General features: G+C 37.9%; 2 protein-coding genes across 3 annotated transcripts in view; both read right to left on the bottom strand.

Moving 5' to 3' along the window:
- Positions 1 to 1,533: 1,533 nt before the first annotated feature.
- On the bottom strand, positions 1,534 to 8,006 carry LOC124057507 (derlin-2-like). Of its 2 annotated transcripts, none has more exons than XM_046385850.1 (7): positions 7,880 to 8,006; positions 5,833 to 5,898; positions 5,681 to 5,754; positions 5,073 to 5,166; positions 3,225 to 3,420; positions 2,185 to 2,275; positions 1,534 to 1,942 (listed from the first exon to the last, which is right to left on the bottom strand). In XM_046385850.1, the coding sequence occupies exons 1-7, from the start codon at positions 8,003 to 8,005 to the stop codon at positions 1,855 to 1,857; spliced, it is 735 nt and encodes a 244-aa protein (XP_046241806.1). In that variant the 5' UTR covers position 8,006; the 3' UTR covers positions 1,534 to 1,854. The 2 variants fall into 2 exon arrangements, with proteins under 2 accessions (XP_046241806.1, XP_046241805.1); XM_046385849.1 differs by having other exon boundaries at positions 3,225 to 3,423.
- A 274-nt stretch (positions 8,007 to 8,280) lies between these two features.
- mmp11a (matrix metallopeptidase 11a) overlaps positions 8,281 to 13,271 on the bottom strand; it is a 28,002-nt gene continuing 23,011 nt past the window's right edge. Inside the window, exons 7-8 of the mRNA XM_046385848.1 lie at positions 12,516 to 12,776; positions 8,281 to 12,313 (exon numbers count right to left, since the gene is read on the bottom strand). Coding sequence (XP_046241804.1) covers positions 12,195 to 12,313; positions 12,516 to 12,776 — 380 coding nt within the window. The 3' untranslated portion in view covers positions 8,281 to 12,194. The remainder of the gene's footprint in view (positions 12,314 to 12,515; positions 12,777 to 13,271) is intronic.

Genomic DNA, 13,271 nt, shown 5'->3' on the forward strand with positions numbered 1-13,271 from the left:
TAAATAACATAATTAACAGTGTCTTAACGAGCTGCATCAGCAAGTAAAAGTCTCTGTAGAGAAAGTTCACATAGAAGTTGATTTTCTCTTCTCTTACAGTTTCCTTTAAAAAATGGAGAGAGGACCTTCACAACAATATTTAAAAATTTGCTTTCATAAAGGTTTAATAAAAACTTTGCTTGCCACAGTCTTGTTTAATATAAATCACAGCCCTAGTTTTAGGTCTTTAGGTACTGATTTCACTGTGCTATAATAACTTCACAGTAAATGTTCCTTCTATATGCTTCTCCATCCTGACAAGAAAATGGAGAAACAGAATTGTTGAGTGTAAGCCCAGTTATGACTAATATTTATGAGCAATGCTGCATTATAAGGGATGATGAAGTATGCATATTGTTGTTAGGTCACCACAGACTTTTTGGCGTTTTGTTGTGCTAAGCATTTTCCATTTTGTCCCCTGTGTTTGATTCACAAAGGCAGTAGGTGAAAGTGCAGAGTGTGCAGACAGGGCTGTTGGGATTTCAGGCTGTTGGCACTTCTGTGAATCAGCAGCAGTGACACAACAGCAGAGGAGAGAGTTATGGGTTAGTCCTACTCTTTTCAGTTCTTCCCAAACAACACAAAAACCAGGTTTTACTTATCTGATCAAATTAATACTAGAGAAGCCAAGCTATGGCACTCTGTAACTGTATTTACTTCTTTTACACAGTTGGAGTGTGTTTTCCCAGGATGTTAGTTTACAGCTTTGTAAACGGAGGTTTAATGAATCAGTGTCTCTGTCTTCTTGCCTCTAGTTCAGGAAACTTTTCTAAACTTGCTTTTGGTCTTTAACATAATTTCTGTCATTAAACAGTGCATGTGACAGAAGAATCTCACCTAATAGTCCACTAACCAGCTTCTGATGCATCCCTCACATCTCAAGTTCTTCTGAATCAGGGGTTATTATTTCCCTTTGTACGTATGCAATCGCCTGCTACTTGACAACCTCTGATAAAGACCATGAGATTGAAAGCTCAAACAAAGCCAGCAAATGGACCTTAACTTTAGTTGTAAACAAGCATAGTTTCTGTTTACAGTCAGTCTTGCTCAGTCTTGATCCTGTTTCCTTCAGAGGTTTCTGCAACTTGAGTTGAGTTCAACTGTGGTAAATTCAGTTGATTGGGCATGATTTGGGAAGGCACACACCTGTCTATATAAACTTTGTGAATGTCCTTGAGTGGCCCAGCCAGAGTCCAGACTTGAGCCCTATTGAGCATCTCTGGAGAGATCTGAAAATGGCTATGCACCGACGCTCCCCATCCAACCTGATGGAGCTTGAGAGGTTCTGCATTGAAAAGTGGGAGACACTGCCCAAAAATAAGTGTGCCAAGCTTATAGGATCATACTCAAAACGAGTTGAGGCTATAATTGCTGCCAAAGGGGCTTCAGCAAAGTATTGATCACAGGGTGTGAATACTTATGTACATGTTATATTTTTGTTTTTTATTTTTAATAAATTTGCAAAAGAATTCAAGCAAACTTGTTTCACTTTGTCATTATGGGTTATTTTTTGTAGAATTTTGAGGGGGAAAATGAATTTAATCTATGTTGGAATGAGACTGTAACATAACAAAATGTGCAAAAAGCGAAGCGGAGTGAATACTTTCTGGATGCACTGTACATAGAGCACAGCCTTCTTAGTAGATAACCAAAGCCATTTCTGTCCTCCTGTGTTATCAAATGAATGTTGCATGGTTAAAATAAACACACTGACTGTCATGTCATTAGAAAAGGTCAGTCCTTCACATCAACTTTCCTCTGTAAGGACACTGGACTCCACACTGGTTTCTCTTGATTTTGGGGGTCTGGGTGCTGTTAGTCGTCCTGCTGCAGTTCTCCAACCCGCTGCTCTTCATAGAGGGAGCGGTAGTCTGGGTTCTCCGGCCTGTCAAACATGGTCCTCCTATAAGGGAAGAACCGGACTACTCCTGATTTTTTTTTAATAAGACAAAGACATATTTTCTTTATACTAACATTTGTGAAATGTCATGCTATCTGTAACTAAACAGAACTAGCATATCACTTATGTGAAACAGGCACCTGATTTAAGTGTAAAATCTTTTTCTTTTTCTAATTGATGTTATTTCCCCCCTTTTTGTCTGAAGTGATCGCAAATGCAGACATTACCATTTACTGGACACTTACAAAAGCCCTGGTGTCATCAGCAGCTTCTTTCCCCCTGGCTGGTTTGGAAACACATCTTCCAGGAAGTAGTACATGTGACCAACACTGATACCTGAGAAGGGACGGAACTCATGTTACATCCGACAGCTGATTGATTTTGCTAGATGGCTTCAGTGGATTAATGCACGCAAAGGAAAGATCACATTTCATATTCTTCCTCAAAAAGTCATATCCTTCTAACAAGTACTGTGTGTGTACCAAAGCCTGATGTGCACTATATGGACAAAAGTATTCGACCACACCTCTTTATTATTGAATTCGGGTTTGGCATGGATGTTTCAGCATACCAAGACATTTTGGACGATGCTATGCTTCCAACTTTGTGTCAACAGTTTGGGGAAGGTCCTTTTCTATTCCAGCATGACTGTGTCCCAGTGCACAAAGCAAAGTCCATAAAGACATGGCTGGATGAGTTTGGTGTGGACAAACTTGACTGGTCCACACAGAGCCCTGACCTCAACCCCATCCAACACCTTTGGGATGAACTGGAACAGAGATTGTGAACCAGGTCTTTTTGTCCAACATCAGTGTCTGACCTCACTATTGCTCTACTGCATGAATGGGCAAAAATACCCACAGAAACACTCCAAAATCTTCCCAGAAGAATGGGAGCTGTTATAGCTGCAATGTTCTCTGTGTATTTAGAATGTGATGTCATTAAAGTCCCTGTTGGTGTAATGGTCATGTGTCCCAGTACTTTTATCTATGTAGTGTATACATCTTCAGTAGGAACCAATGGCCTTGGAGCTGAGAGTCACAGACCGGAAGTAACAAGTAAGACTCAGGATCAGTTTTTAAGTATCTGATCTGATTTAGGCTACTTGAAAATGTTTATGTTGCAGGTCTCATGTTTTTATATTTTATGTTCTGGTCTACTGTGCTTTCTTGAACTCTGTGTAATATCAGCCATATTCCTGAGCAGATTTTCATCCTACATTAAAAGAACAAGGTCTGGTTACATCAGGTGTTGAGGATGTTTTTTTGGTGAAATGTTTTTATACCCAGGAGGTCGACCACAATGGAGTTTCCGAGCAGCAGCGAAAATCCCATGAGCACCCAGGGGAGAAATGGGGCCTGAAAGCTCAGGAGGCCAAAGAAGTTCATTCGTATGAGGGGATGTCTTCTACTCCACACATACACCAGCATAATGATGAAGGCTTGACCCAGGAAGAAGACATTGGCAAACACACCCAACAGCTGCTGGCCTTCAGGTTAAACGAAAATGAAACACCAAAATGAAATGGCAAATGAAATATCTTTTCTCTTATCTCATGCATAGTATACAGAAGCCCATTTCTGACCAGAAATGAAAATGTAAAGGCTTAAAAGTTGGGATTGACAAAAATTAGGGTTGGGCCAGAGTAAATTTTAATTTTTTACCAGGGAAAATGGGAGAGGATCAAATTGAGGCTTCATAGTAAACTGCTGTGGTGTGTAACATAAAACTAGACAGCAAAACCTGCACCAACTCATTAGTGACAAGCTTTCTCTCTTGTTGATGTCAGTCGTAAAGATAGCTAACTGTTTAATCAGGAAATAAACATTTACAGAACGCACCTGAGTATAAGCCGAACGCACCAGATTTAAAAAGAAAAAAATATTTGTACATATATAGGCCGCACTTGACTATAAGCCGCAGGTGTCCACATTGTAACATGACATACTTTTTTCTCTTTTTCTCTCTCCTCTTAAGTAGCTGATGTACTTCCTTAGAAGTATTTTAAATGCTCGAAAGACATCCAAACAAACGTCAACTTACTGTGGCCAGTCACGTTTTCCGAGGTTGCCCAGTGAAAGACATTTACCTCGGAAGTCGGAATTTCTGACCCAGATCTTTCCAAGTTCCGAGTGTAATGGAACGTAGCAGAAGCAGCAGCGTTTTCTCAGGCACACCGGGCTGTAGTTCTGCACTGTTTTGTTTCAAATAATCACAGAGGTTTTTACAAAGCCAGCTTACTTATTTTCCTCTCCAGGTTTCAGCAGCTCACAAAGAGAAAGTTAATGCTATGTAATGCATCCGTTTTCCAGAGCTTTTAAAAAGTGCAGTGCTGCTCCTGCCTGTATTGATAGTAGTAGCAATGATGCTGCTGCTAGTACATCAGAGACAGCAGCTAGCATAACTACTACTTTAGCATCAGCAAGCACTGCTTCTCCTGTACCTTCCCCAACAAGTGCTGCCCCAAAGCAGCCTGCTCAGCTACCCAATGACTTAAATGGCAATGCACCATCTCAGCCAATACTGGGTAGCATTTGGTACAACATTAAGATCATTCAGTCCTGCCTGGTACCGCACACGACCATGGCAAAGCAGGAGCTTAGTCTTCAGGTGGGACACCCAAGTTGGACGGGTCTGGAGGTAGAGGCCTGACAAAGTGCAGTCCACTTCTCCAGGTTGGGGTTGGACACATAGTTAACAACCCAATTCAGTGAAGAAAACACTGTTACTATAAGCACAGGGGGAAAAAGTGCTGGAGCATGATGTGTACGCATGCTGCCCCCTTCATATTTCTGAGTGCCCCCTCATATATGCCTGCCTAGAACCGGCCCTGGTTGCAGCGCTAATACTAATCCAAAAACAAGCAATATAACAGTTTAGTTAAGTTTTACTTTCAGTGTCCTTCCTCTTCTGCTGGCTTTATGTGGTTATGTGGCCATATCCTAATTTGGGAATCAAACTAAAAACAATCAACCCTCAGCATGTAGCAGAATCCTCAAAATAACCTAAAAAAGATCTTGTCTTGTCTTTGTCATGTCTTCATTTGTCTAAACTGACCCTGTCATGAATATGTCATGACAGCACTATAAAACCTAGGGATTCACACTGTTTTGCTTAGCATATAAAAGGATACAGTTATCACGCTTCCTCCAAACAGGAACATGAAAACAAAATCTGCTGTCCTTCCCTGGAAAGAGCCTTCTTCCAGCATCCGGCAGTATCGGTAACTTAACATAGTTAAGGTCTCTGCTGCAGATTTCATCCATCCATCCATTTTCTATACCGCTTATCCGTCAGGGTTGCGGGGGAGCTGGAGCCTATCCCAGCTGACTACGGGCGAGAGGCGGGGTTCACCCTGGACTGGTTGCCAGTCAATCACAGGGCCAACACACAAAGACAAACAACCACACACTCTCACACTCACACCTAGGGGCAATGTAGAGTAGCCAATTAACCTAATGTGCTAATGTTTTTGGTATTGTGGGAGGAAGCCGGAGTACCCGGAGAAAACCCACGCAGGCACAGGGAGAACATGCAAACTCCACATAGAAGGGCCCAGACCGGGATTCGAACCTGGAACCCTCTTGCTATGAAGTGACAGTGCTAACCACTGCACCACCATGTTTTCATCCCCTGATGAAAATACTAATGCTTCTGTTAGAATTCATGAATATTATTTTTATAGATAAACTGAGATATTTGTTCTGTTTTTACCTGAGCAAACACTGTGGTAAAAGATACAGAAAGATGATGTTGAACATAAAACTGAATCCCAGAGAACCAAAGAAGAGGAAGCTGGAGATCAGGCGCCATATCTGAGAGAAAGAAAGAAAAAACTGAGGAACAACATACCGTATAGGCATGTTTTAAATGAATTTAACAGTTCATGTTACCTGGTATCTTTTGATGATCAGTTCTGGATTAAAGTAGAGCTGAAAGGGGGTGATAACCTCAAGTTGCTTAAAAAAAAAAACAAACAAAAAACAGAAATAAATAGTAGCAATAAAATCTTTATTATTATTTGATTATAATCATTTAACACATGGGCATTTCAGGTGTTTGAAATGTATTTGTCAACAACTATAGCTCGTGTGGGCATGCCTGGAGACTGGAGTCTAAACAGATTATGAATGACAGTACTGTAAAATGCAGTACTAATAGTTGTTTTCATAAGAGAAGTTATAATGTGTTGACAAATACTGCACATTAATAAACATTACAAAATGTCCTATAACTGTGTATAATTACATTATAGAGTATTATAAAACATTTGCATTCATGTGCTTCTTATAGATGCTAATTGGTGGAGTTCAAATGCTACCATTGCATTGCCAGATATAATTTATTCATATTGGTGAGAGGAATATAATTGAAATAATAATAATTGAAAAAGTGAAACTTTTGCCTCAACTAAGAATTCAATTGCATTTATCTCCTATCCTCACACTGTCACTGTTTTTTCCAGAGTGAACACTACAACATTTTAGAGAAATAAAATTTCCAGTGCTTTTTTGTGAGTCATTTGCTTTCACCTATGACCCATTACATATCTACTGATGTTACAGCTGTTCTCATCTTTTACCTCTCATCTGACAGTACATCTACTACAGAGTTTATGCTACAACTACAAAACTTCTTTAGTCAGTCACATTTTATCTTTCACTTCAGTTGTTTTAACCTATTACACGTCAACCACTATTTCAGTGATGACAATGTGTAAAGCACATCTAGCACCTCTACTTTAGCTGCACTCAGTGATAACCCTACTTCCATCTTTCTCTTCACTTACACTTTCACTTTTCAAACTTTTCACGGCCACTTCCAGCGCTGCCACCCACTACATGTCTACTGACATTTCAACTACTATCATCTTTTATACTTTAACTAACAGGTCAACAACCATTAGTTTGCACTTCAGCTAACATTTTGTCTGATGTCATTGCTGACATGTCAACTGCATGTGCAGACATCGCGATTATCTCCAGGTCTTCACTTGAACCGATAACACTGCAACAGCTTAAAACAGTTCTAAACTAAGTGATGACACCTCATCACAGCTCAGCTATTTTAAGGACTTCACCTCAACTGTGTTTATCTCTTCTTCTTCAACCAACAGCTCAGCTACTTTTAAAGTTTACACTTTAACTACAACTTCAACTAGTTTTTTGTTTACATATTACACACTTCAACTGCTTTCACCCACTACATAGCAAACCTTTCAACTGTGTCAATGATACAGGACTTCCACTTCCACTGATTTTTATTCTTCATCTAACAGGTCAACTACATTCATTCAGCTTTACTCAGTGTTTAGACTTCCACTAACAGCTCAGCTCAGCTCAGTAATAAAGCTTCAACTGACATATCAGCTACTTCAATGACTTCTACTTTACTGACACTTTGCTGACGCTTTACTTGTCACTACTTTACTATTACTTGATTGGAACTTCCTTTAAGTTAAATCTGTCATACATCTCAAAGAGTTAACTCAAAACAGTTTAGCAGTTTATATCATTTCAAAAGGTCTGAGGAACATTAAACATGTTAAGATACTGAAACTATTTCAGATGTTTTTTTCCTTTTTTGGTTGACATCTTTACTTTCTCAAAAAACATGGAAAACCAACACCTGACCAAAACTGTTTGTTGCTCAGTGTTCATTAAGTAATCTGAGATTTTGAAAGCATTAGAGAACAACTTGAATTAATTCTGTTAATGTAAAAGCTATGTCTACTTTAAAAATCAACATACTTAATTAAAAGTTCATTATTCAGTTCATAATAAGTAGCCTGATTGTGAATTTTAAGAGAAAAAGTTAAATCAATGTTTTCTTTCTACACTCAGTCTAAATAATTGTTTCCTCTCTGAATAAGTCCTGGAAGTTAGAGTTAAAACTCTGTTGTATCTTCATTGTTACTGAGTTTTAGTTTTTGCTTCTTACCACAGCAGCAGTGGTGAGGACGCAGGCAGTTGTGTACGCTCGAGTCACCACGGGAATCTGGAAATACTCCTGAGTGAAGCTGTGAGCCATCATTGCTGCCACTGCTGCTGCCTCACTGTCAACCATGATTTACTTACTCAATGAACAGCATAGGCCCTGCCCCCTCACCACACCAACCAATCAGATTCACTCATCAATTAACACCATCCACCCCATACACACTAAACTTTTAACCCATTACAGAGACAAATTGGAGTACAGATGCAGAAATGACATTTATGTTACTTTCTTTTTCTGACATATTCACATTAAATCCCAGTGTTACATTTTCAGTCTTGCTTAAAACAGATCCTAAAAATGTGAGTGGAATTTAGATGGTAAAATAAATAAAAGAATGAAAGAAAAATTAGATCGTAATAATTGCACAACAAAAAATAAATGATTAAAATAAAATTATTGTAAAAAATAAGGCAGCCATTATTGAAACAAATACTGTGACGAAGAATTTCCTCACAAAATTCAAAATTTTTGAAAGATTTGACGTAGAAATTACTCTTAACTCATAATTTAAGACACTATCTTGTATCACTCATTGCTCAAAGATTTTCAAAGTTTTTTCTGTCAAATTTTATTTTATTACTCAAATTGGCTAGAAAATGAACTTATTTGTCTTTCAGCCAGTTGAATGAGTACAAATGCTTCCTGGCTAGTCTTTTTTGAACATGCATGATTTTCTTATATTCTGCACAAAAACTGAAGTGTGATAAGTTGGTCCAAACAATTACATTTAGATATAAAAAATGAGAACTAATGAGTATGTCTTCATTAAAATTTCCCACACATCACATCATTTTACATGATGAATTAGCTTTAATATCTCCAGAGGCAGCAGAGTTTGATAAAAAAGGTTACAGTTTATTAGAAAGTAAACAGTATGCAGTTCATACATTTCAATGTACAGACTATAGGCTACATATGAGTAAAAAAAAAAAAAAAATCCAAGACATGTATGTACAACAACTGTTTGCTAAGCTTTTTTTTGCCTATAAATAGTTTTTAAAAGCAGAGTTCACTGATTAACACTTGAAATGGGTTGTAGAAATGATTCAAACAACATTAACAACAAACAGGCTATAAAGAAACAACAAAGTCTGAATGATGAAAACTGTAAAGACTCGTCAGTGTCCTGCACTGAAAAACTAACATGATGAATGCCACAGTTTGCACTGAACCTTCACATTTCAAGTGCTACAACCAGGGACAAAGCAGAGGTAATGTCACATTAGCTGAATCAGCACGTCTCAGACTAGGAGCATGACCCTAAAAGAGGTTGTTCCATGAGGTTTTATTGCACCCATGAGATCCTTTCAGTATCCAGCAGTGATGGAAGAAGCATTCAAATCCTTTGCTTAAGTAAAAATTCAAAATTCTAATTGTGTAAAAGTACAGAACTATGTGCACGAATTATGTTTCCATATGTGTTATCATATATAACTTTGTTAGATTATTAATACTGATGTATCATTGTGTAAGCAGCATTATACTATTGTAGCTGCTTGAGGTGGAGTTAGTTCTAACTACTTTATACACATTTAGGAGGTTTAGGGGACAGGTCCCTCCAAATGACCACAAGATAACTGGGGGTCTGGGAATGGATAAATGGGGGAAAAAAAAAAAAAAAAAAAGTGCATTAGTTCTATGGATTTTTTTGATTGTGAACTATTGGATCATTTGACCTCTTCAAGCCTCAAACAACTTAGATTTTTGTAAGCTGTCACAAACCCAAATCTAGAACTCATACTGCTTCTCTGTAGTCTGTGCACACTGAAAAGTACACAAAATAAATTATATGGTCAAATTCAAATTAAGTTTGCTGTTGATGCTAACTATTCTCCCATAATGCACTGCACAGAGAAAATGGAGCAGCTGCTCAACCTTGGAAAGCATCAAAGTAATTTGTGGATACCAGACAAACAGCTCCAGAAAACTCTCAGAAAATAAAAATATGTTCCATGTGAGAGAAACCATTTCGATTTCAAAGTATCAAAATATTTTCAAAGTCTCAAATCAGCTGATGTTGATGTTACATGTAATATGTCACTTCTGGTAAAGAATGTTGATTTTGGTATACTAACCGCAACAATAATGTAGATTTTTAAGATTTTAGTAATTAGTGTTCATGTTTTTAATGTGAATTTTGAATCTTAAAAGTTTTGCATAACTACAATGCAATCTAATAAATGTAGTGGAGTAATAGAAAAACATTTACCTCTGAAATATAGTGGATGAGAAACTACAAGAAAATGTAAATACCCAAATACCTCAAAATTCTATTTGAGTAAATGTATTTTCCACCACTGCCATTGATCTATGTGATAACTTCTCGCAAAACTCAAGCTTCAGCTGGTAAATTAGAAAAATGGCCTGAGAGGTAAAAACAGGGTCAAAGTTAAAGCTTCAGTTTGTTTTTGGGAGTAATTGACTGACCATGTTAATAACCGCTGATCCATGCAGCAGCTGCTGTCCCTGAATGTGTCACACTGAATAGAGCCTGAATAGAGCACCAGATTATGCAAGTAAGAAATGACTTCTTCACAAAATATCATGACATTCTCTGAAGACATATTACACTTGTCCTGCAATAACAGTGTTGCACTCTAGATGGCGCCCTAAAGCTTTTTACTGCCTCAGTGGCCTGCAGACTGATGAGTGATTACTGACAAGAGCTTCAGACCCTCATATTAAAAGAGTGACATCAAAGCATGACATACTGTGATGTTAACAACTTTTCTTCCCATATGAATGAATAATTTCCCGAAACGCAGATATTGTTTAACTTTACCTGTGAAGAAAAGTAGGTAACATAATATCGAAAAGCTACTTGAGAAAAAATGTATTTTAATTTGACTTATGTCAGCTGTGTATAGTCTAAATCACAACAGCAGGGGGAAGCATCACATCCCTGCTTGTACACTGCAAAATACATAAACTCTACTCTATCTTAACTCTAAACTTTATCTTAGAAACAGGTGAGCCATTTAAAACACACTGGCACCCTCAGTAATGACAGAACATCACCACCAGTCCCTAACTCCTTTACATAGACTGAGACTTCACGTTTAGAAGGAACTGGATAAATGGCCTCCTCCTTGGAAAGAATACCAGCATTTATTTGCCCTAAATTTATTCTGTCAGGCAAAATATTGAAGAGTTGGTTTATCTAGAGTCAGTGAATAAGACATGAAGCACATTAAGTTTGTGACTAAAACATCTCTCAGCAAATGAAAAGATGCAAAGTGGTGGCAAATGCTTAAGTAATCTTCTTCCTCTGTTTATCTAACAACATAGTGGAACGTAATCACCTTAATTTGATTTTATTTATTTAGATAGATAGATAGATAGATACTTTATTGATCCTGAGGGAAATTCAATACCTATTTTACTATTTTACTATAATTCTAAATATAATATTTACTAAATATAATTTTTACTATAAGTCCCTAAAGGCTTTTAAGGCTGAGCAGGAGCCATTCACCTTATGAAGAGACAGATGCACATAAGTCCATAATGCTTGGTCAAAGTTACTGTGTCCGAATCTTTATGTGTGTTATGACAGGTTTCCAAAATGCTGTATAATAAAAGAGCAACAAACAATGTGAATTGCTCTGAGTCATGGTCAGTTTAAGTTTGGTTGGCAGAAAAATCAAATACATGCGTGAATACATCCTTAAAATAGCAAGGTGTAACTGAAAATTATGTTTACCATCATTTTTGGGTTTAAAGTTACAGCATTAAAACAAAAGCAGACTTTTGCTCGTGTCCATGGCAGCTCGCAATCAATCTTTTGCAACTCCTGATGTCACTCTTTAAACACCTGAGGATCAGCAAGTCCATCAGTGATAAAAAATAAAAACAACTAAAATAGAAAACATCCATTATAGGACGTAAGACAGTCCGCAATAAACCGAAAATCTCAATGTCAGTCTGAAATATGGGAGTTAAGAATGGTGAAGTTTACATTAGCACTTACACATCATTAATACAGGACCCAGATCTCTGCCATAAGGTGACAAATGTGCAAAATCAGTATGTGTATAGCTGCACAGGATGTGCCAAGTCTGAGGAAACATACCTTGGTTTCCCTGAGAAGAAGGTGTAACTGATCTGAGTGTCAATGAAGTGAAGTGGAGTGAAGCATACCAGATTTAAAGGAGCCTGTTTCATCTCCTTGAACATACAAACGTCTCTGCTTAAAAAAAAAAAAAAAAACCCTCTTCATTGCCAGAAAAACATCTGTTCTTCACAGGTTAAAGACTCACATGCTTCTACAGCCAAAAAAATCCACGCCGATGTAGCGAGGGTAACCCTCCAAAGAGTTCATGCCAACTGGATCAAATTTCCAGTACTGCCGTCCACGAATAAAGTGAGCATAGCCTGAAAGATAAAAAACAAATTGTGATAAATTGTAGTAACATTTTAGAATGACAAGATAGTTGTAAAAACAACATCAGGTCAGAAATGCACTGTTTGTGGACATTTTGTTGAGCAGTAGCTTATGCAAATAAGTGACCAAGGTAACCTTTAAACCCTAAACAGGAAGTCAATGTAAACTTGTTGAGTTTTTTTTTAACTGTACCGTAGATGTCCCTGAAAGCAGCATCCACATCATCGGGGATGCCGCTCCAGTCCTGCATGCTGCGTGGGTAGATGGACTCAACTTGATTCTCACGGGGGCTGAACCTCCAGTAGCTTCCAGACTTGAAGAAGTAGGTATTGTAGTTGGAGTCATGGCCCCAGCGCAGTGCTGCCTGGATCCCGGACACTGACAGACCCAAACTCCTGATGAACTCCGGCCCTCTGATCTGCCTCTCAGCATCAAACACCCAGTAGTTCTCACCTGTCGAGGAAGATGGTGAGCAGTGGATTCAGGTCTTGCTTAGTTCCAAATTTCTCACTCATAATTTTTTGCCTAAACTGATGCTATTGTACACACTGACTTGTAGCTTTGTTGTTTAGTAATTGCAGTATTGTTTGAGTTAACTTTGTGTTGTTTAATGATTACATAAATTAGTTAGATGAAATAAAATGTTTAAAATTTACATACCAGCCCCAATAAAACAAAACTAGCTCAGTAATTACATAGCTGATGTTTATGTTGACATGTTAACTACTACCACTTATGTTACCTAGTGCACTTTTCAAACATCACTATCAGGAGGCAGCAAGAACAGCAGACCAGATACAGTGGTTAGCTAGCTCACAAGTTCTTTAAAGATACAATTAAGTGTTTCTGTTATAACACTTAAGCACCCAAACTTTATTTGCTTGCAGGTGACTCCTGATGTTTTGAACAGTATGTCGTGTTTTGAGCTGAACATCAACAGTTAGCTGG

This window comes from Scatophagus argus, chromosome 4 (genome assembly GCF_020382885.2).
Source record: "Scatophagus argus isolate fScaArg1 chromosome 4, fScaArg1.pri, whole genome shotgun sequence".
Taxonomy (NCBI): Eukaryota; Metazoa; Chordata; class Actinopteri; family Scatophagidae; genus Scatophagus; species Scatophagus argus.

What these genes read in the sequence shown, in the direction of transcription:
- LOC124057507 (XM_046385849.1), bottom strand. Translation starts at nt 8,005, where the DNA reads ATGGTTGACAGTGAGGCAGCAGCAGTGGCAGCAATGATGGCTCACAGC. An exon ending in TTGGAGGAAGCGTGATAACT is followed by an intron (nt 3,424 to 5,072) that starts GTATCCTTTTAT and finishes CCTGAAGGCCAG; the next exon opens with CAGCTGTTGGGTGTGTTTGC. An exon ending in CTGATGACACCAGGGCTTTT is followed by an intron (nt 1,943 to 2,184) that starts GTAAGTGTCCAG and finishes CTTCCCTTATAG; the next exon opens with GAGGACCATGTTTGACAGGC.